At 39.1% G+C, this 24,429-nt stretch overlaps 1 protein-coding gene across 2 annotated transcripts; it reads left to right on the forward strand.

Annotated features, from left to right (window-relative positions):
• The first annotated feature begins 1,209 nt into the window (after positions 1–1,209).
• On the forward strand, positions 1,210–24,210 carry LOC134800547 (long-chain fatty acid transport protein 1-like). Of its 2 annotated transcripts, XM_063773031.1 has the most exons (13): positions 1,210–1,298; positions 3,237–3,491; positions 9,798–9,882; positions 10,015–10,080; positions 14,115–14,352; positions 14,445–14,691; positions 15,241–15,442; positions 16,054–16,246; positions 20,940–21,018; positions 21,871–21,944; positions 22,156–22,351; positions 22,685–22,775; positions 23,025–24,210. In XM_063773031.1, exons 2-13 carry the CDS (start codon positions 3,277–3,279, stop codon positions 23,334–23,336), a joined length of 1,998 nt encoding a protein of 665 aa, XP_063629101.1. In that variant the 5' UTR covers positions 1,210–1,298; positions 3,237–3,276; the 3' UTR covers positions 23,337–24,210. The 2 variants fall into 2 exon arrangements, with proteins under 2 accessions (XP_063629101.1, XP_063629102.1); XM_063773032.1 differs by lacking the exon at positions 10,015–10,080 and having other exon boundaries at positions 9,798–9,948.
• Positions 24,211–24,429: the final 219 nt, after the last annotated feature.

A 24,429-nucleotide genomic window follows, 5' to 3' on the forward strand; every position in this document is an offset into this window, starting at 1 on the left:
TGAACTAGATTTTGTTATTTCAACATGTCTCATCGTCTCTTCTAGGTACTTACTTCGTCAAATTTGCAGGGATAACGGGAACCATCAGTGTGAATGAAACCAACATACTACGAATGAGATAAAAGATGTGGGCCGTAAATGCGTAAAAGTGTCTTTGACCGGAGATTGCCTGCTGGGTTGCAAAGGGCACATCATGTATAAATCACTTGCAGAGTGAAGAATACCCAGTTAACAGTGACCTTGACATTGGAAGTATATATACGTAATTAGAGTTCACGCTATGTTGGTCTGACTGTCGGTGGGTAAAAAGAATATAGCCAGGATGCAATTAGTATAGTGATGCGAACGTTATAACGTCAACCGTTAAAAATAATAACGTTACACATTGTAAGGAATAACGACTAATGGATGAGCATGGGGCGCGAACGGTCGTTGTGGAAATCTTTAGGGAAGGCCTTTGTCCAGAAGATAACGATTTTCAATATTAATTAAGTAATTTACTATGGTGATGATGATGGTAGTAAAGTACGAGATGCATTTGTTGTCTATTCAATATAATATGTTCTCGTGGGATATGATATAATCATAATTATAATATATCATGTACTTCATAGTTTAATTTATTAATGGCTCATATAAAATATAGAAGTACAATTTTTATATAAACTTACAACTATAACTTAAAAATTAAAACTATAAATTAAAAAAAACTTACTTACATAGCATGTGTAAATTGGAAAGTATAATGCGAATATTCGATTTATATTTAGGACAACAGAATATGTTAACAAACGGCCTTGAACCCTACTTTAGAGACTAAGTTGTAAACAATACGATTGTTATGACTAGTGACGTGACTAGGGTTGCCAACCGTACTATATTATATAGTATTGTACTATATTTTGGCTCTCTGTACTGTATACTTTTGGAAAAATATATAGTACGCTAAAATACTATATTTCCGATTAAACGTATATTACACTCATGTTTAGTATTTTATCTAAAAGTACTATATTTTTTTGAAATGTACTATATTTTTGATGCCTTATTCTGGAAAATACTATATTCCACCAAAAAAAAGTTGGCAACCCTAGACGTGACATCGTCATTTATCGGTTCACTCAACCGTTAGATACAACGTTATTTATAACTTTCAATAACACCATGACTAGCTCAAACTATGTGTCATAACTAACAAGGCAGTGTTGTCGCAACTATCGTCGCGCGCGCACGCTACTGGTTTTTTAAACATTTTTGCATAGTTTCGGCCTTTTAGACATTAGTGATACGTTTTTAAGGTAGGTTTTCATTTGTTTCCGTAGTTTTTCCTTGTTATTTTCGGCCAGTGTGTTGTTTTGCTTAAGTTATTGGTTTGTTGACAAGAGGTTTAGTAGTTTATTGAACATAAGTGCAGTTGTTTATAAAATTAATTTACACTTTTGGTTGAGTTTTACGAGTAAAGCCAGTTTTGAGTTGTTTTGCGCAAATATGGTATAGGTAAATAGGTACGGGTTTTATGAATTTTCTGTATCTAAATGTGACGGAAGGACGGAACTGCAACTTTGATGAGTCTGGGCTTGATAGAATCATCTTAATAAATAGTAGATGACTGTGTAAAGACTAGTACAGATGACGACAAAAATTCATTAACCTATTCTAAATTGCTTTAAAATAAAATTTAATTCATGACAATAAAACACACTTCTATTTGCTTTTCGGCTGAATAATGAGCAGACACCCTTGGTCTTGTCTGATAAAACATGGCTTTAACCTTCCCTCTATCTGCGTAATGATAAAACAACATCACAAAGGCCAGGACGTATGGACCACATCCTGCTTTGATGTGGATTTATGGCCAATTTTAGGCCCTACTGATTTAAAGGTCAAACATATTTTAGAAAAAGGTCACTTCTGTGGAGATCCTTACTGAGCCTAGTTATAATTATCGTGATTTCTCTTAGTACATTCTAATGCGTGGTTACACGGAAATAAAACATTGCAAACAAAATTAGTACTTTCACCAAACGCCATAGCGTTCAAATCAGTTTGAAAGACACCCGATATGTGGTGGGCAAGATAATGTACCAGCGGTGGTTTAGATTTCAATTTCAGTGGCTTTACAATATTTGCACTTACCTCATACTCAAGTATATTGTATAGTACAGTCGCCATCAGATATATCAGAACGGCCAAGGCGCTCACAAATATCTGAACACGCCTCTATTGTCAAGGCGTTAGGGCGCGTGTTCAGATATTATGAACACCTTGGCCGCTCCGATATATCTGATGGCGACTGTACCTATACAATATACCTCTACCTTTTGTACAGTCAAAGAATTTAATTTCAGTGTCATTTGGTACCTTGTCACAGTGACAATCAATATGAAAGTCGTTACGAACCTCATACTATTGCCACTGTGACAAGGTACGAAATGGTACTGAAATTAAATTTCTGGACCGTATTAATTACAGTTGAATTATCGAGAAGATGGAATTGCATTTGTAGTGGTTGTATGCTGATAGTACAAGAAAATAGAAAATTCAAATATAGAATGCCTGTAAACAAACAATACTACTACATATGCAATTCCACGCTCTCGATGATTCAACTATACCCACTCACTACTTATGTGTGTAGATAACCACCAAGTGGTGGACGGATACGATTAAACACTGTTGTCGCTTTCAGTACAGTATACCAGTAGATCAGAATATACTACATATTAACCAGATCTGACTGAAAATTCTTCTGATTGCATCAATGTACAAAATGATGTTGCATCGCGTACAACTTATCTGCCTTTCGCGAAGGTTGCCTGGTAGAGAATGCCTTATAGCATTAAGTCCGCTTTTTGTACAATTGAGATGTCTAGTTTTCTTTTGTGCAATAAAGATTAAATAAATAAATGCGTACAGCCAAACGTCAATGATTTCTTCTAAACTGTAGTAGTTATTTTGTAATTTGCTTGATCATTATGGTGACATTCCATTTCCAACTGCAGCTGCAATACTGTTCATTTTACTATGTAAATTGACAATGACAGCGACGCGTTCAGTACTGGTAGTGCAGCTGCAGTTAGAAATGGAATGTTACCATTAGGTAACATTATTACCTATTTGAATACTGTCACCTTGTTACTCAAAGGCTGCCCCAATTTATCCACTAATTTTGAACCAGCGCTGTGTCGGGTCACTCTCTCCAGTTCATCCTAAAATAAAAAATCTGTCGATTTCAGATCTACTAACTCTACTATGCACCACACATAACCCCACATCATGACAGAAAAGACAGTAGTCCGTTTCGAAGAAGCGGAACGTAAGAAGACCACCATCCTCGCTTCAATAGGAGCTGCTGGCGTGCTACTAGGATGGCTGGTCAGAGGGTCGAGCCTCCTGATGACGTCTGTGGCCCTGGTAACCGCGTACCTGATGACTGGGAACAGATACCAGTGGGTGTACATTTGGAAGAAGACGTTCTACAGAGATATGTTGTAAGTTTTATTTTCTGATTTTAGACTAGAAGTTATTGCGCGTCTTCAAGACGAAAAAAAAAAAAACGAACCATTTTTATCAGGACATAGAATCGCCTTTTTTTTGCATATCACGTCAGTTTATGTTAATATTTATACGCTGCAAATTTTTCATGAGAATAGCAAAACAGGCCCCTGGCCCTAAGTGAGCTCCTACTGTTTGACCGAGAGGCCGCGAGTAAGAACCAAAATACCCCAATTGCGACCACATATTTGCCACAGGCCTCAGTTGGTACACTCATGTTACCCAATAGAAAAAAGACCGACTCCAATAAAAGTTGATTGATAGAATAGAATTTTCCACATTACCTAATACCAGAGTATTAATTCGCTACCAAGGGAGCATAGGTCGCGCACCCACTTCAATGTACCTACTCCAGTATCACGGACCGCCATTCATTCCGTTTGCTTGTCAACAGAGCAAAGTCCACCATTCTTGCTTTATGCATTCCTGGTGTCAAGTAGCATTGAATGGTTGTTAACGAGAAATTTACATTTATGAATGACTAGATTTTTCCCTCGAAGTAAGTAATGAAAGTGTGTGTGTGTTACCTCTTCACGCTTAAACCGCTGAACCGATAGAAATGAAATTGGGTAAGGAGATAATTTGGCGTGACTTTTGGGATAATATGATCCTAAAATATCCGATTGATAGCATGATAGATACGAAACTTTCAAAATTCCACAAATCCCCGTCGTCTCTACGTGAGTGGACCAGCGCCCGCATCAATTGCTGAATTGAAATTGGTTCGTCCGGTGCGATCACACCACGTTACTTAGCGCGTTATGGTCTCCTGGTATTGTTCCTCAAAGTAACCGACTGTGGAGATGAAGGTAAATGTTAGCTAAGTACACATTTATGTATGGATCGTTCATAAAATAACCATGCAATTTTGCTATTAGGTACACCCAGTTGGACAAAAGCTCGCATAGTGACATTGACAACCGGCATCATGAGCGGGATAGCAATATAACTATGCGCGTACAATAGAGATAGCAACATGCGGGCCAACGTACGAAAATTTATTTGGAAACCGTCTCTTCTTTAAAAACATGTTTATTCAAGCCAATTATCTTCTAATAATTGAATGAAAATCGAATTATTGAAGGATGCGGATGTTATAATTTAAATAACCTCCGACGTTTCAAGTACGCCTTTACACGCGTGCCAATCAGTCGTAGGTCGATCGTTGCTCTATTCTGTAAAATTTGACCCTGCATTTAAATGGACACGCAGTCCATTGGGTTAAGGCCCCGTAGGTTCGTATTCTTCTCTCACTCTCACTGAGCGTAAGCGTGGGCGAGGTGAATGTACGTGCCCGGGACCACTGATAATATGTTTTTAAATTATAATTTGTAAAAAAAAAACAGTAATAGATGAGTTCCCTCAATAATAAAATTGCGCGTGAAGAAATTTTTATATGTTTAGCTTAAAGTGCATAAATTGTTACATATTTATAAAGTGCGTTTTAGACCTGTGTTCGTGATTTTTTTTTATCGAGCGAAAGTTTAAAAATCGGATCTCTGAAATGATTGCTAATTAAATTTTTGGCAACCGTATTGTGATCTAAAAACAACGGGTTGCACTCCGGGAGTGCCGGCAGAAGTGAAAACTCAATGACATTGTAACAGTTTTTCGATCAGGTCACGTGTCCGTCTTACGAAGCGTCTTACGTCTTACGCTCTCGCGTAATTAACATTTTTTCCCCATCACAAAAAGTGCACAGCGCCGCTAAAGAAGTCTTCACTTCAACAAAGCAGTACGATTTTTATAAAATTCTATTCACTTAGCCACTAGATAATCAAGGCACAAAGAGTAATAAATAATATGTATGTACACCTACCTAATAATACATAGAAATGCGATATTCACATGAAGCCAACCTATGCCGTGACGGTTCTAATTAAAGTAATCAGCGAGATGCTATTTAGTTCACATTTGCTATTTACACAATCAACACAGGGTCAATTAAATACAGTCAGCTGCATTACCCCTGTACCTATACAAACTTTCCAGTCAAGGAATTCGATTTGTTTGCCATTCTTACCCTGTCACAGTTACTAGTCTCAGTTGATAATTAATTAATTATAATAACCCCTATGGTGCTTCTAAATTTGAGCGCAGAATAAATAATAGTACAGAAAGGATAGTCAGGCCTGTTCCAGATACGGCAATTGCCGCAATGTTGAAGTTGTATATTAAATAGTTTTAGTTTCAATTTTATGTTTTAGGTATAGTTCTAGTTTTTAATTAGTTTAGTAAATTATAGCATAACCGCCTCGTCGTCGAACGGCGTACGCCTGGGTTACAACGGAAGAACAGCGCTGGCTTTGCCAGCAACATGCTGAGTTGTGACCCTTTTATGGCATTTTTCACTAAATGTTATACATTGTATATTTGTCAACATGTTTTTGTCATCTGTGTTTGTTTGTCATAAATAAATGTATTTCTATTGTATTTCTAAAGGACCTACAAAACCGAAGTTTGCCAGCGGTTCAGGGACGAATCATGCTATCCCTTTCTAATGTATGGCATGCTATCCCTTTCGCCTATTTAGGGTTGTCAAAATTCAAGTAATTATCTTATCTGTGCGCGTGAACGCAAAAGGATGTCAAGTGGTGCCAACCCTAATAATTGCTCGGAGCAATGTTGAGCCGAACGGAGTCGAGTAGGTATGCCCGAAGTCAGGAGTGTCTCCCCACTGATTTGAGTAAGTAACAATTTTTTCTTGCACCACGTTCCCATGGTTACGCCAAAACATTTTCAACAGCCACAGGAACAGAACACAAAACACACGCGCACACACACACACTCACGTTCGTCATGGTAAAGGTACAGTACGGTTACCATCAGTTTGTCACTGACATAAACGCCGTCGAGAACGTAATTTACTTTCTATACATCCCGTTTGCACTAATATGCGAGTGCAAGCGAGATGTATAGAATAGTAGTTTATGTGACTGCTACATAATGCCTAATTATGTACAGTTACATACACTGCTTTATCTACACACATATTATAAACTTTCTATGATATATTCACTAACCTCATATTACCTACAGCCGACATTGGGGCACTTTCCTCTCTGGCGGAACTCGCGGATATGAGCTGGCGTCTCCGAAATATCTATATCGCACATTTTACACGAAACTTTTGTTATAGTTACTTTAAAAACAACAAAACAAATTATTTTTTACTTACAAATTAATTAAAATATAAACTGTACGTCAAATGGCGGCAAAAATAAACTTTTTTCAAGCATGTCACGCATCCGTAGTTATTTTTAAATTCAGAGACAAATTAGAGTCGGGGTCGATTACCATATCGTCCGATACCAACTTACATGCGGGATTTGTCAATATTGTATGCAATTGTCATTTGATTTCGAATAAAACGTCATCTCGACTGATATTAGAATAGGGGTCAGATCAAATTGCTTTTTTTATTCAGAGATGTTCGAAATTTAAAATGCATTACCAAATCGATTTTGATATAGTAATGAAGCTATTACCACATTTTCACAGATAAGAAATTTGCTGTAACAAAACAGTTTATCGTAATGTGGGCCATTATTTACGGATTTTGAAGGCGTCATAGAGAGTTTATGATATGTGTGTAGATAAAGTAAATTACGTTCTCGACGGCGTTTATGTCAGTGACAAACTGATGGTAACCGTACAGGACGTGATTACGTCGTTTGACTCCGCAAGGTGTCATGCGACTCGTACGATACAATTTTCTGGACCTTGGCCTCTCCTGATTGCCTGGTACGCTGGCACTAGGAGCGATTGGATGATAGCTCAGGTACCGAGCGGATGTTGTTTTGTCGGTATTAACACGTATACTTTTTCAATGTTGAGTTTAAAAAAAAAATCGGGCAAGTGCGAGTCGGACTCGCGCACGAAGGGTTCCGTACCATATAAAAAAAAAAAACAAAAAAAAAAAGCAAAAAAAAAACGGTCACCCATCCAAGTACTGACCACTCCCGACGTTGCTTAACTTTGGTCAAAAATCACGTTTGTTGTATGGGAGCCCCATTTAAATCTTTATTTTATTCTGTTTTTAGTATTTGTTGTTATAGCGGCAACAGAAATACATCATCTGTGAAAATTTCAACTGTCTAGCTATCACGGTTCGTGAGATACAGCCTGGTGACAGACGGACGGACGGACGGACGGACGGACGGACGGACAGCGAAGTCTTAGTAATAGGGTCCCGTTTTACCCTTTGGGTACGGAACCCTAAAAAATGATCGAGCATAGTGAGGTCTTAGGGTCAACTTTTCTTGTTTGTATGCTCCATGTTTATTTTGTTAGATATGTTGAGTGTTTTTCATCGAATATATTTATGACATTCGGCTGGAACGTAGTTCAGAATATAAGAGTTCGTTAAGTTCAAATATTATAAAGGTTAAAGAAATTAAATGAAGCAAGTGAATTCCAAATCCAAACTAGTTTATGTTACGGCGTTTTTTTTTAATTTGCATCATCAGTTTCTATCCCCTACTTCCAGTAGCCAATCACTAGCTTCTAGATAAGTAATATTCATTTAGTAGAGTCAGCAACCGTGTCAACAATACATTCTGCTACTGACAGTGAGGTTTTACAAGTGTGTTCTTCAGCCGAACATTCATTATTACTTATGCCAACATGACTTCACTACTACGCATAACAGCTGGGAATTGAATTAAATACCTACTTATATTAAAAAACAAGTTACTGTCAAAAACTAGTTTTTGATACACTCGTCTTATTGCCCTCTGCGTCTGCGCTGCGCGGAATGATGATATTGATAAATAAATAAATAAATATTATAGGACATTTTTACGCAAATTGACTAAGCCCCACGGTAAGCTCAAGAAAGCTTGTGTTGTGGGTACTCAGACAACGATATATAAATACTTAAATACATAGAAAACAACCATGATTCAGGAACAAATATCAGTATCATCATACAAATAAATGCCCTTACCAGGATTCGAACCCGGGACCATCGGCTTCATAGGCAGGGTCACTAGGCCGGACCGGTCCTCATATATGATGATAATGATGATTGATAAAAATTGTAATTTAATAACATGTTAAATAAAATACAATCATAATCAATACAATATGATCATAAAACTACTAACTAATCTAGCTTACTGACTAACTTATACTAAAACTAAACTAAACCACAAATTAAATATAAAAATTGATAAAATGTCCATTCCCGGGCCTCAAATTATCTCCATATCCATACCTACCAAATTATATCTAAATCGATTCAGCGGTTTTAGCGTGAAGTAGTAGCAGACAAACATACAGTTACATTCGCGTTTATAGGTACCTACTTATTAGTAGGTATTAGTAAGTATAATATAATATATACGCAGTGAAACTAAAAAGAGTGTATACACCGTGTTTTTATTGAATTCCGTTAACTTCGGGGTATAGTTTAGTACGTTTATAAGAACTAAATGGCATAGTTAATTTTCAAAAAAAAATTTTTTTTTGTTTTCTTTTTTGTTTTTTTTTTAGTTTAAAAAGTAATTAAATGTAGCATATAGCGTTGTTGTAACACGGGCATTACATTTGAACCGAGATTGTACTTAAGTTTAGTAGCAAATGTATGAACTCATTCTAAACACTAATCAATATGTAAGCCGGCCCTAAGGCAAGTGTACACGCTTGTAGAGGCCTTATAGGAAAAAAATAAATTATGGATTATCTCCGAAATGGACTTAATTAGAACATCGGTGTCTTTGAGAAAGTTACTTGATTTAAGCTCAGGAATGCACCCTTGAAATTAACGGAAATAAAAAAAAACACGGTGTATAAAACCAGTTTTACTTTGTATTTTTTTGCGCAAGAATACCTACGGTAAGAAAACAATTGAAGGAGTTTCCTTATAGCTGCAACGGCTGCGGTAGCGACGCAGAAATAGACAAAATAAACGTAGAGACTTAGATATTTTACCTTTAATTTAGATATTGTAATTCCCTCACTTATAAAGTCTGTGGTAGGGTTTTTTTCGCAGCAGCATACTTGAGAGACGTATATAATTATGTCCTGTCTAGTTACCTGCAATTAAATTATAGTGCACAATTGTAGATAAAAACCCTATTTATTTTTACTTTTTGCACTAGAGCATAAAAACGAACTATATGCCGATATTTTTACGAACATGAGAAGAGAAGTACCTATGCACGATCTTATGGCTCTACAAATACCATTGTCAGATAACAGAACCAACAAACATGTTTAAGAAAATATTCTACTTCCAGAGGCCTCCGAGTACTCCTGGTCACCATGTTCAAGATCTGGATGTGGGAGAAAAGAGGCATGACGGTGGTGAAGCGTTGGGCCGAGGTGGCTCGTCAGGATCCTGACAAGAAGGCATTTGTCATGGACGACCGTCATCTGACATTCCGGCAGGTTAGACACTGTTTATAGCACGGATCCAAGATAAGACGCATGACAGTGGTATAGCGATGGGCCAAGGTGGCTCGAAAGGATCCTGACAAGAAGGCATTTGTCATGGGCGACCGTCATCTGACATTCCGGCAGGTTAGACACTGTTTATAGCACGGATCCAAGATAAGCGAATGACAGTGGTATAGCGATGGGCCAAGGTGGCTCGACAGGATCCTGACAAGAAGGCATTTGGCATGGGCGACCGTCATCTGACATTCCGGTAGGTTAGAAATTATTTAAGGCACGAATCTGGAAGAATAGACAAGCATTAGGGTGATGTTACGCTGGGCGGAGATGACTCAGCAGGCACCTGACAAAGTTTTATAAACTTAAAACACAAAATTGTATTGAGATGACGGCTGTCACCGTACCCAAGCTATGTGAAAAATACTATAGATGTCATCTGTATCATTAGGTATTTAAATAAAAGTACACAAACAATTTGTAAATTTTCGGGTAGTTATAACATTTATTGGTTAACCGACCAAAATACAAAACCGCCTGGGACCAGTCACTGAACGACCTGACTTTAACCTACATCATTTGATCATGTAATGTTTTCATCTACCCTCAACTGACTTAAGGAGCCATTTGAGGGTAGATTTTGGTTACTTTTATTTAAATACCGTAAAATGGGGTGAGTAGGTGCAAAACTGACATTCAAACCTCGATAACATTTTATTTTTACATATGCAAACTGAATGGTGTATATAATAAGTGTTCCGGACGTTTCTATTTTAGTTTTTGTTTTATTTTGGGTAGTTCCATTTTATAACTTTGACGATAAACAGGAAATCCCACCTCACCCCGTAGTCCCTCGTATTTGGGGTGAGTTGGGTTTTCATACAAAGGTGATTTTGGAAGATTGTTGGATCGATTTTTTGACATTGGAAATGTCTTTTCGTTCGCTCCAGTATACGGTCCAATTTCACGAAAAAGTGCGATCCCCTTATATCTCGGAAAGTTGTGAAGATATGATATTAAAAAATAGGCTCAAAAGACGCATAATCGCAAGAGCTGTAAGGTGCAAAAATAATTATTCGAGAAAGTCAAAAACAAAAAAAGTTATGGTCGAAATAGTGAAAATAAAATTCAATGTTTTCCGAATTTTTGATTTTGGTGCTCGATAATTTGGAAACGAAGAATGATATCAAAAATTTGAGAAAAACGGCTCTGGACAATTTAGTCAGCTACAATTTGAGCCTAAAACAAAGACGATCGGGTTAAGGGTTTGCCCTGTAGCCTAACCTTAAAATAGTCAAAGAGTCAGAACGACATTTTTCACAGGACATTTATGACTTCATGTTTCGCAGAGTTCGTCATCGGTGTTTGTTGTGAATTATCGGGATTATGACGGCAGAATAACACTTCTTGGGCTTTCAAAATCGAGGGAGAGGGAGAGGGAGAGGGAGAGGGAGAGGGAGAGGGAGAGGGAGAGGGAGAGGGAGAGGGAGAGGGAGAGGGAGAGGGAGAGGGAGAGGGAGAGGGAGAGGGAGAGGGAGAGGGAGAGGGAGAGGGAGAGGGAGAGGGAGAGGGAGAGGGAGAGGGAGAGGGAGAGGGAGAGGGAGAGGGAGAGGGAGAGGGAGAGGGAGAGGGAGAGGGAGAGGGAGAGGGAGAGGGAGAGGGAGAGGGAGAGGGAGAGGGAGAGGGAGAGGGAGAGGGAGAGGGAGAGGGAGAGGGAGAGGGAGAGGGAGAGGGAGAGGGAGAGGGAGAGGGAGAGGGAGAGGGAGAGGGAGAGGGAGAGGGAGAGGGAGAGGGAGAGGGAGAGGGAGAGGGAGAGGGAGAGGGAGAGGGAGAGGGAGAGGGAGAGGGAGAGGGAGAGGGAGAGGGAGAGGGAGAGGGAGAGGGAGAGGGAGAGGGAGAGGGAGAGGGAGAGGGAGAGGGAGAGGGAGAGGGAGAGGGAGAGGGAGAGGGAGAGGGAGAGGGAGAGGGAGAGGGAGAGGGAGAGGGAGAGGGAGAGGGAGAGGGAGAGGGAGAGGGAGAGGGAGAGGGAGAGGGAGAGGGAGAGGGAGAGGGAGAGGGAGAGGGAGAGGGAGAGGGAGAGGGAGAGGGAGAGGGAGAGGGAGAGGGAGAGGGAGAGGGAGAGGGAGAGGGAGAGGGAGAGGGAGAGGGAGAGGGAGAGGGAGAGGGAGAGGGAGAGGGAGAGGGAGAGGGAGAGGGAGAGGGAGAGGGAGAGGGAGAGGGAGAGGGAGAGGGAGAGGGAGAGGGAGAGGGAGAGGGAGAGGGAGAGGGAGAGGGAGAGGGAGAGGGAGAGGGAGAGGGAGAGGGAGAGGGAGAGGGAGAGGGAGAGGGAGAGGGAGAGGGAGAGGGAGAGGGAGAGGGAGAGGGAGAGGGAGAGGGAGAGGGAGAGGGAGAGGGAGAGGGAGAGGGAGAGGGAGAGGGAGAGGGAGAGGGAGAGGGAGAGGGAGAGGGAGAGGGAGAGGGAGAGGGAGAGGGAGAGGGAGAGGGAGAGGGAGAGGGAGAGGGAAATAAAAACTTATACAGAGAAACATAAAAAAGAAAAAGTGCCACGAAATGGTCTCACCTCAGCATGTTGCTGGCGGCTGCTAGCAGATAGCTGATGCTGAACCCTGGCAGTACCTAAAGGAACTCAGGTTTGTTGCAACATAGGCACACGCTGTTTTGGTCATCCGACTCGTCTTGATGAGCACTTAGGAGAGTAGTACCCAAGATAGAGCTGCTGCTGAACCCTGGTTGTACCTAGCGGAACTCAGGTTTGGTGCAACATAGGCACACGCTGTTTTGGACACCCGATTCGTCATGATGAGCATTACCCAAGATAGCTGATGCTGAACCCTGGTAGTACCTATTGGAACTCAGGTTTGGTGCAACATAGACAAACGCTGGTATGGTCATCTCTCGTCGCGTCAAACTGCTGTCAAGAAAATTTCATATCTTGCAGCAAATGGGCCGTTACCGATCACCACTTCTCGAGTTGACTACGGATTTGCCGTGTAATAATTTTCTTGTACTTTGAACATTAATATATCCTGCTTATTAATCGAAAAATGAAATATGTACCTATACTTATGCGCCACGGCGACAATTATTCAAACTTGGATACGCGTGTGGAAATTTTGCAATTTGTTTGTTCACATGCGTTATGTCCAGGATACTTGTGTTAGTCTAAGAATAAAATAATTATCATTCAACGTTGTAGTTTTATTTTGCAACTTTTTCCTTATCCAGACTTTCTCGTCGCTCAGCGACAATATTTTTTCGAATTCCGTAGATTCATTTCCAATGTGCTCGATAGTCGTGTGAGGCACGAAATCTGTGAATTTTTTATTATGAGTATTACTATAGCTCCATTTTAAATTGGAATACATTATTTTTGTAGCATAGCCTTAAAATCCCATCTCACCCCCCTTTCATCCCTTCTCTCCCCATTCATAACCCAACTCTCCCCGCGAACCCTACTCACCCCATTTTACGGTACCTAAAGATACAGAGTATAGTATGGATCACCATGTTAAACATGCAAATGCTTATTTTTAAATATATTTCTTAAAATTCGTCTTAATAATAAAGTAATTCTTAAAAAAAAGAGCACGATATCGCAGCCACATCTTGGATCTTGACTACATTTCTTGTAATCGTCATTTCAATATATTAATTAAAAAAAAACACACAATGGTGGTGTCATGGTTATGCAAATTGTTGTCTAGGCACCTGGTAAGAAACAGTAGGTAAGTACTTCATTATGTATGACCATCACCTTTGAGCGTCATTATAATGGTCGTTCACTTAATACGGCTGCCGAATTCAAAGTATAGTAACCAGCGTTGTTTGCAGTCTGAGCTAACCAATATTGTTTGCAGAGTCACATAAACATCTTCATCATCCTGATCATGACTGATCAGCTCTGGGGTAAATGAAGACTCTATTCTAGCTTTCTTTAACCTCGAAGTATCAAATCTTAAAACCTCTTCTGAATCTTGACTTTGATCTTGACACACAACTATAATTTATTTAAAACTTTCGCGTTTGGAACACATATTAACTCACATTTATAGATTTTTAAATAAAGGTAATAAAATAAATTCGCAATAGACCCGTCTATAAATGTGAGTTAACACAACACTACTATCTAGACTTTTCCATCAAGATTTCTCTCCTAATTCCAGGGAGAAGAATTCAGCAACCGCATCGCCTGGTACTTCAAACGTCAGGGCTTCAAGAGCGGCGAGGTCATCGCGCTCTTCATGGAGACTCAGCCTGAATACGTTTTCATCTGGCTAGGTCTAGCCAAGCTCCAGGTTACCACGGCCCTTGTTAATACGAACCTTAGAGGCGCTCAGTTGACGCATTGTTTGAGGATCGCTGGATGTAAGGCGTTGGTGTTTGGCGATGAGTTGGCGGATGGTGAGTTAGCTATGCTTTCCTAGTACCTTCATAATATCGTATGTTATGCTAGGACTTATAAACAACTCAAGAGAGCGTTTCTCTATTTCCAGCCGTCAAAGAAATCCGGAGCGAAATCCACGACATACCCCTTTTCCAGTTCAACTCCCCTGACCGTCCAGCATTGGAGAAGCCAGCTACAATCCTGCAGGATGCCGCGCCGCTCGCGTCGGAGCTGGCGGAGATGAGTGCAGCACCTTTTACTGAGGCGGGCACTGCCAGCCCGCGAGACACGCTCATGTATATTTATACTAGTGGGACCACTGGGTTTCCTAAAGCTGCTGTTATTACAAATATAAGGTGAGGTTTCAACTACCCTAGCTGGAATACAATGCAATACCAAGATATAATTCTTTAAGATACTGCCCCCGCACATACCCCTTTTTAACCGAATTTCTTGACAATCACCTGTTACTGATTGGTAAAGAAAAACATAGCAACATGGGGAATTCGTATTTTCCCTATGGGTTGGACGATCAAAAGGCAGTCATTTTCGTAAAATCCAGTGCCGGCGTTAAATATTGGGATCATTTTACCAAAAACAGAGCCTAGACTCTTTTAGGATCCAAAGTCTAAACCGTGAAAACTGTGGAAGCGCTAAGATGAGGTCCTATCCCTCCCATGAGTTGCTTGTACAATATTTATTTACAATTATTCTATTAAGACTTACATCACTAAACTAACACGTGGGCCATCTTATTTAAAGTTGGACACTTTTTTTTCTCCTTTTCTCCAACTCGTGATTTTGAGTTGATGTATCATACAAAAATCCAAAGAAAAGTGTTTTGTACAACACAAGTGGGTACAACAGTACAACTTTAATTATAAAGGCCCATGTAAACTTTCCAGGTATCTCCTAATCCCACTAGGAGTCCACACATCAGCACGGCTATCATCATCCGACGTCGTATACGATCCTCTTCCACTGCACCACACAGCGGGCGGAGTGCTTGGTGGAGGGCAGGCGTTGGTGTTGGGTAGCACAGTGGTGCTTAGGAAGAAGTTCTCCGCTTCGAACTATTGGAAAGATGTCGCAAAACATGGATGCACTGTGAGTCGCCTACTCTAACCAATTAAGTAATGTCTTAGAAACAATATTGCTGACTCCTATGTGGCTTGATAATCTATTTGGCAATATGTAAGGGTTTTATCCCAATAAGACAGCGATGGGAAAATCTGAAATTACAATTTGATTCTTAGGAGTCATAAAGCTCATTTTACGAACAAATAAAACTTACATATTTCCTCTTTAAAAGCCTTTTAGATGGCCACTATAGTTCGTTTTTTTTAGCATTAGAAAGAAGGTAAGCGATCTTGACGTCTTTTAATTGAAAATCGCTTTTTAAAAATCAGTAACTATTACTTATGAAAGCAGAAGAATGTAAATGATCGTATTAGATTCATAATTGTAACATATTAGCCGTTACATATTTTTAAAACGTCTTTTTCAATTAAAAGACACATCAAGATTGTTTACCTTTTTTCTAATGCTAAAAAAACGAGCTATAATCGAAATGTATGTTTAAGTCCGTCTTCGACTTCTTTCTTCGTCCAAGCCTGACGCAAAGAAAGATTGATTGTCATCACATCACTTAGTATCGGTTCACAATCAACTCAAAATATTAACGACTTATTCGTTGAAACTTACTTACACAATTCCAGGCAGCCCAATACATCGGTGAGATATGCCGCTACCTGCTGGCAGTTCCACCCTCACCCAGCGACCGGGCGCATCGAGTGCGTGTGATCATGGGCAACGGACTAAGGCCGCAGATCTGGCAGGAGTTCGTCGAGCGCTTCGGCGTCGAGAGGGTGATGGAGTTCTACGGGGCGACGGAGGGGAATAGCAATTTGAGTGAGTATTTGTTGAAACTGGCTACATCGTGGGCCAATACACTAAGTTCGCATATTTTTAAGGCCACCTAAGAAAGCATCAATTTGAGCGAGTATCTGTAGGAATTGGCTACATCCTGGAATTCTTGGGCAACGGACTGAGGCTGTATGTCTGGATAACTACCTAATAGGATAGGCCAGACTGGTCGTTTTAGGGTTACATATATGGGACTATCGTGGAAATCAGGAAATATTTAGCTACAACCCATACAACCATTTCCAGTCGCCGTTACGACGCGGTGTTGACACATCTTGTGTCGACACCGTCTGTTTCGGTCACAATTCCAGTCGCAGAGTCGTCGCCGTGTCGACACAGTTACCAGAAATGGGGAAGGGTCGACACATGACACAAAGTGACATAAAGTGTGGTCGCCGTGTGCACACATTGTTTCGGGTTTGCGACTACTTTATGCGAAAATCATTCGTTCATTCGTTCATTTTGTTCCTGTCAAATGGAAACTGTCAGATGGAAAAATACTTAAATAAAAATAAGTGACATTAATACGCCATCTCTAAAACGGATTACAAGACGTAATTATATATTGTTTGCATTTATATTACAATAGGACTTAAATTATTATGGGGAATTAAACTGCTCGAGTGATTTGATAAACTAAGTGTAATATAATCAACGCGCCACCACATTGTTTTAGTTTAGCCGGAAATGAAATTGTTTACTTCTCAGTGCCTGTGTTCATAACTATATTATTTGAAGCATTTTTAGTACTTCGATGCGTATACTATACTTAAATAACAGAAATAACGCTTTACATACTACGAAACTTGTTAATTATGATGTATAAATATGGTTTAAGGCTGAGAAATATTGCAGTCACAAAGTAGTTGCAATGTTTCGACTTTGTGTCGACTCTGTGTTGACACATGACACGCGCTGTCAAAAGTAATAACAAAGTTACTGGTATGTTACTGGATTTGCAAAATGGCTCCTTGTGTTGATTTGTTTTCAGATATTCTCAAAGTGTAAAAATGCCGTGGTCAGAGATGGGCATTAATCGATTAACTGTTTATTCGACTAATTAATGGAATAAAAAAAGTTAATTCTCAAATTTTAATCGCGATTAGTTTAGTCGACCTAACATAGATTGAAATTGAATTAATCTGAATATTAATCGAATAAATTATCGATTAAATCTCGATTGAAAGTTGACAGGGGGCCATTTTTGTACGTAAAAATAATAGAAATGTCTTGCATGCAGATGGTAGCAAAACACTTTGTCATAAAAGTCGAGATGGGTGTCGATATATAGGTTTTAGGGAGTGCCGATTTCGAAAATAATGACCATTTTGGAATCCGAAATGGCGGCCATGCACTGTGTCATAAAAGTCGTCATGGATGTCGTTTTATACGTTTTAGGGGGCCCCAATTTTGAAAATGATGACCATTTTGGAATCCAAAATGGCGGCCATGCACTATGCCATAAAAGTCGTCATGGGTGTCGTTTTATAGGTTTTAGGGGGCGCAGATTTCGAAAATGACGACCATTTTGGATTCCAAGATGGCGGCCATGCACTATGTCATAAAAGTCGTCATGGATGTCGTTTTATAGGTTTTAGGGGGCCCCGATTTAGAAAATGATGACCATTTTGAAATCCAAAATGGCGGCCATGCACTATGTCATAAAAGTCGTCATGGGTGTCGTTTTATAGGTTTTGGGGGGCGCAGATTTAGAAAATGATAACCATTTTGGATTCCAAAATGGCGGCCATGCACTATGTCATAAAAGTCGTCATGGGTGTCGTTTTATAGGGGGCGCAGATTTCGAAAATGATGACCATTTTGGATTCCAAGATGGCGGCCATGCACTATGTCATAAAAGTCGTCATGTATGTCGTTTTATAGGTTTTAGGGGGCCCCGCTTTCGAAAATGATGACCATTTTGGAATCCAAAATGGCGGCCATGCACTATGTCATAAAAGTCGTCATGGGTGTCGTTTTATAGGTTTTGGGGGGCGCAGATTTCGAAAATGATAACATTTTCAATTTAAAAATGGCGGCAATGCACTATGTCATAAAAGTCGTCATGGATATCGTTTTATAGGTTTTAGGGGGCGCAGATTTCGAAAATGATAACATTTTCAATTTAAAAATGGCGGCAATGCACTATGTCATAAAAGTCGTCATGGATATCGTTTTATAGGTTTTAGGGGGCGCAGATTTCGAAAATGATGACTATTTTGGATTCCAAGATGGCGGCCATGCACTATGTCATAAAAGTCGTCATGGATGTCGTTTTATAGGTTTTAGGGGGCGCAGATTTCGAAAATGATAACATTTTCAATTTCATAATGGCGGCAATGCACTATGTCATAAAAGTCGTCATGGATATCGTTTTATAGGTTTTAGGGGGCGCAGATTTCGAAAATGATGACTATTTTGGATTTCACTTTTATGACAAAATACGTAGCCGCCATCTTGGATTATAAAATGATCATCGTTTTCGAATTCTGCACTCCCTAAAACCTATAAATCGACATCCGTGACGACGCAAGTTATCTTTATTTTCAGATCTAACAAATTGCTATAGAATACAAAGGACAAAAAAGAAGCGAGGAGGTAATGAAACAAGCAAAAATACAGATGATTCCTCGACGCAATTGGGTGATTCTTAAATTGTGTCCAGATTTTTTTTGTCATAAAAGTTTTTATTTTTCATTATTACTCTCACAAGTTCCGTGACATTTCGACCTTGTAATTTTTTAAGTAAATGTTTTTGTTTATCTATGAGGATCTCACTAGAATAGTATAATCAAGGTATGTTTATATTTGATGAATGAAATAGTAACGCAAAAAAATATATATATTTGTGTCTTATATTCCTGCCGAAGACTTTTATTTTACCTTTTCCTTCTACACAAGTTTGGCCAAGTAATAAGAATTTAGGGCTCTCAATTTTATTTTGACTTCTACAACAGTAAAGCTACGAGGCCATGTTTGGTATCGTTTTCGTATAAATTCGCAGTACCAAATTTAGTTAAGGTATCACATTGACACCATTCCGAAGTAAAAACATATAAACTTATTAAAATACTTTCTTTTAAACTCCTCTTCACGCTTAAACTGCTGAACAGTTTTAATTTAAATTTGGTACACATATATTTTGAGTCCCGAGACAGGATATAATAAGTTATCTCAAAAATCATCCTTTAAAGGTGTGAAATGAGGTGTAGGGGGGAATTCAGAATTGACTTCTTGAAGTTAATACTGTTTAAGTTTAGGTTTGAAGTCATGTTTTTTCATCATTTTTAACTAAATCAAAGATGTAGACCATCCCAAATTTCATATAAATCGGTTCAGCGGTTATTGATTTCCCGTACAAATTTCCACGCCACTTTTCACACCTTCAAAAGATGATTTTGGTTATAAGATCTATCCTATGTCCTGTTCCGGGACGCAAACTATTTCTATACCAAATTTCAACGAAATCGGTTCAGCGGTTAAGCGTCAAGAAGAGTTTCAAAAAAACCGGCCAAGTGCGAGTCGGACTCGCGTATTAAAGGTTCCGTACATTAAGTCCGACTCGCGCTTGACTGCACATTTCTAATAGGTTTTCCTGTCATCTATAGGTAAAGAACTATTTTGTGTATTCAGACGGACATACATACAGACGCACGAGTGATCCTATAAGGGTTCCGTTTTTTCCTTTTGAGGTACGGAACCCTAAAAAGATTTATTTTTATTTTGTGGAATGGTGTCAATGTGATATCTTAAATGGATTCAGCACCCCAGATTTATACGAAAACGATACCAAACACGGCCTAGCACCTTCACTGATATAGATATATCAAGATAAAATTGAGAGCCCTAAATAAACTTTTAAGAGCGGATATCTCAAAAACTATTCAACATACCGAAAAAATTGATTGAATAAACTTGTAACAAATTAAATTAACTTTCATTTTGTATAAGTGGCCATGTCGCTGAGATGCATAGTTTCCGAGATATAATCGAAAAACGGGAAAATGGGACCTTCAAAGCCCCCTCTCTCGCCCCCGCTCAAGGGCTACGGCCGGGGACTTTTGATATGTTCACCTCCTAACTTGTCAAACCGAGTTACGGAGTCAAAAATTGTGTTCCGAGCATTTCCCTCTACAACTTTTGGAGCATTCGTTGCCTGACCTAAGTAGCTTATTGAATTTCTTTAAAAACTTTTCTGTAAAAGGTTGACGGGTGTTGGGTGTTCATATGGTTTCGGTCGATTATTATCATTTGCATTGCCCATGATGACTTACTAGAATTACGAGCACACGAGACACTAATAGTAGTTTGACAAACCTTGGTTTACAAGAGGTATTTTATATTGACATTTGCTGTCACAAATTTGCTGTCAGATTTAGTCGCAAACCGCACGCAAAGTGCACACAAATGTGTCGACACCTTGTTACGGAAAAGTGTAGACACGGCGACGACACTTTGTTTCGAAACAATTCTAGACACATTGTGTGGACTCTGTTACGACACATCTGACATTTAGTTACCACTTTGTGATTCTGCGACTGGAATGGTTATATGGGAAGCGATAATTTTACACGTCAAAATCGGCAACATTGGTTAAAGGCCCGTCACCATAGGTCATTTACTTACCCTGTAGGTTATTATTCAGATGTCCCTAATGTGATTATGTTATTTTTCGCAGTTAACTTGGATTCAAAAGTGGGAGCCATTGGTTTCTTGAGCCGGCTTGTATCATCAATTTATCCTCTAACTCTAGTCAAGTAAGTCACTTTTTGAAAAGTTTTCTGCTATCTCTTGATTTTTGTTTAATGATTTTCTCATTACTATCATCGTTTATCTATATTTTTATCGTAGAAGAATCCTTTTAAAACCCTACACCCTACCTTACTTGATGTAAGTATGGTAGTCCTCTGATAAAGTATGTATGTAGGTGCCTATGTATGTATGTAAACACTTTATTGTACATAAGACAGATTCTTCTTCTTCTCTGTCGTATAGCTCTTAACAGAGCAGTCGTGGTCACGTTGAGGCGTCCTTATCGGTAGTAGAGGCGGACACAGCTCTTCGCACGATCTCCCGCCATCTCTCCCTGTCGGCAGATAGATACGCGGTTTCGCACTGCGGATTTTATTTGATCAGTCCAGCGAATAAGTGATCTGCCACGCGAGCTAGTTCCCTACACTCTTCCTTGTACGACCAGACCTTGTAAGACAGATTACAAACACAGTACCTAATAACAAAATATATACAATGTACAAAGTAAGTCAAGTGTAAATAAAAACAACTTGCTCTCTTTTATTTGTAACGTTTGCTGCACTGTTAAAAATTATGTAATTTTACATGCAAAAAAATTACATAATCCTGTAAAATTCCCGAAAAATCTGGGAAATTTACGGAAAAATATGTCATTTTACGTAATTCTCGTAAAAATTTACGAGAATTACGTAAAATGACATATTTTTCCGTAAATTTCCCAGATTTTTCGGGAATTTTACAGGATTATGTAATTTTTTTGCATGTAAAATTACATAATTTAATTTAAAATTACATAATTTTTAACAGTGTGGGATAGGTAGATTTCAATGTCTTTATGTTTAACATTTACGTTTCAGATGCGATGAAATTACCGGTGAAATACTAAGGAACAGTGACGGCAGATGTATAAGCTGTGGACCTCATGAACCTGGTAATTATTACAAAAATAAACCAGACTATACCATACTAGAATATAAAAAATATGAAGTTCAAATAAGTAATCGTTTGTCAAATAGTTAGTTTCTCGGATAAACCACACTCAATAGCAGCTATTTTCTAGTTTGTCAAGGTCATTCTTTTTAATAACCTATTCTTTTTTAGCAAATCTTTGGCAGAAGGTTTCTAAAATCTCTATATTTTAGGTCTATTACTTGGCAAGATAGATTCAAAAAAAGCCATCCTCACATTCGCGGGCTATGCCGACAAGACTGCTTCAGACAAGAAGATGGTCCGCAATGTGAAGAAGGAAGGAGACTGTTACTTCAACACCGGAGACATCCTGGTTATGGACCACTTCGGGTACTTTTACTTTAAAGATAGGACTGGAGATACATTTAGGTAAGCTAAGTAATGGTGCGTTTCTGAAGACCGCTTCTTGTAGACATTCTATTAAGATCCGTAATACTAAAATAGTAAACTTAACAGATTCCTTAAACTCAACTAACTACTACTACTACTTACTAGTCTGGCGGTAGTAGTAGTAGTTACTCTGCTACAAAAAACTACGAGATCACAGATACAGCTCAATCTTTTATGTACTGGTTTGTTGCATATCTGTTATTGTTTGCATACCTATCGTCGTCTAGTACATACAACACTAGTCTTATTGAGTTTATCTACTATGAGTAGGACTTGGTAAATTTTTACAAGATTTTTTTCCATTTTATTAAGGTGGCGAGGCGAAAACGTGTCGACGGCAGAAGTGGAAGGAGTAATAAGCACGCTCGTTGGACTCAAAGATGCTATAGTTTATGGAGTTTCTGTAAGTTTTAAAACTGCCTTTGTCATATTAAACCAAGAAATATGTACTTAAGAAATGTGATGATTATCCTATCCAAACCGTGGGGTGTAAATCTTCTAAGATTTTTCATTTGCATATGAACACTCGTAAAATCCGCCTCAAAATTTTTGAGACAATATTTCTTACGAACTTTTTATCTACAATGTAGGTCCTACCTACATTGTAGATGTAGATGAACATAAAAAACTGTTTACAACTTCAAAATTTCAGATCCCAAACGTAGAAGGCAAAGCGGGTATGGCGGCCATTGCAGACCCGGAGAAGAAACTCGACATCCCCTACCTTACCAAAGGTCTACAGTCTTCTCTTCCTGCCTACGCCAGGCCTATTTTCCTCAGAGTACTACCCGAGCCTCCCCTCACTTCTACCTTCAAGCTGCGTAAGAAAGATTTAATAGAACAAGCATACACGCTGGACCTTCATGAGGACCCCATGTATTTCCTAGACCAGAAGACAGGAGAATATGTTCCGTTGACGAGGAAGATCTATGATGACATAGTTAAAGGTGTTGTAAAACTGTGATTCTTGCCATGTTGAGGGTTCTTGTTGAACTCTTACTCCTATTTAGTTTTAAAATTGTTTGAAGAAGTATAAGAATAAAGGACGACTCACGTTAGAACGGTCCAGGTTCGGGCCGATGCTGGGCTGCTGTAGCGTGAGTCATCTTAAGGGCGGGTTCCACAACACACAATCGACGAACTGATCTACTTTAAATATGGCGACGGTAACTGTCAAAGTTTTCAAGCTTGCTGCAACCGGTTCTAAGGTTACGCCACGTTCAGTGCATGCAATGTGAGCGAATGTAGACTTGGAGGAACGAATCTGGAGGAAAAAAACTATTCTGAGGGGTTTTTCCCTGGGGAACATGACATGAAAATGAAGGTCTATTGGAGCAAATGCGCTTTCTTTAGAAATACTAATATCGTTATTAGGTATTGTAAGGTATATTCATACACACTTTGCTCAATTAGGGAAATTGCTTATTTGAATTAGTGCGTAAGGTTGCCAGAGCTCAACGAGGGTGCGGAGTGTTAAGGTCGGCAACGCACATGTAGTACCTATGGAATTGCAGGCGTCCATAGGCTTCAGAGACTGCTTAATATCAGGCAGGCTGTATGCTTGTTTGCCACCGACGTAGTATAAAACAAATTCTTAGTCGAGTAACCAACCGTTAAGTGACCCAAAGTATATTGAGGAGGCGCAATTGTTACAATTAGACAAATAATATTAGCAATGTAATTTTTGAATACATTTTGTGATAAAAATGTGATAACTTATACCAAAATTTACTGTCATGACACAAATCAGCCATTATATTGAATCTAAGAAGTGAAATGAGGAGACCATTATTGTTATAGATCAAGATTTATGAAAATAAATAAATGTATATAAAGGACGTCAGTGCCGTATTTTTTTACCAGTATCGACAGTTTGATTGTTGATTACTAAGGATTTCCGTAGGTATATGTGTCCGTCAGGTCCCAATGGTGGATATTAGATACCTATGTCTGGCGGGGAAATCTGTCAATGTGGGTAGACACATCCTGTACCTAATCCCATCATACATTGACAGATTTTTCTATTAGTTGACTAATCTGAATGACACATATCATCT

Source organism: Cydia splendana, chromosome 20 (assembly GCF_910591565.1).
Source record: "Cydia splendana chromosome 20, ilCydSple1.2, whole genome shotgun sequence".
Lineage (NCBI taxonomy): Eukaryota > Metazoa > Arthropoda > Insecta > Lepidoptera > Tortricidae > Cydia > Cydia splendana.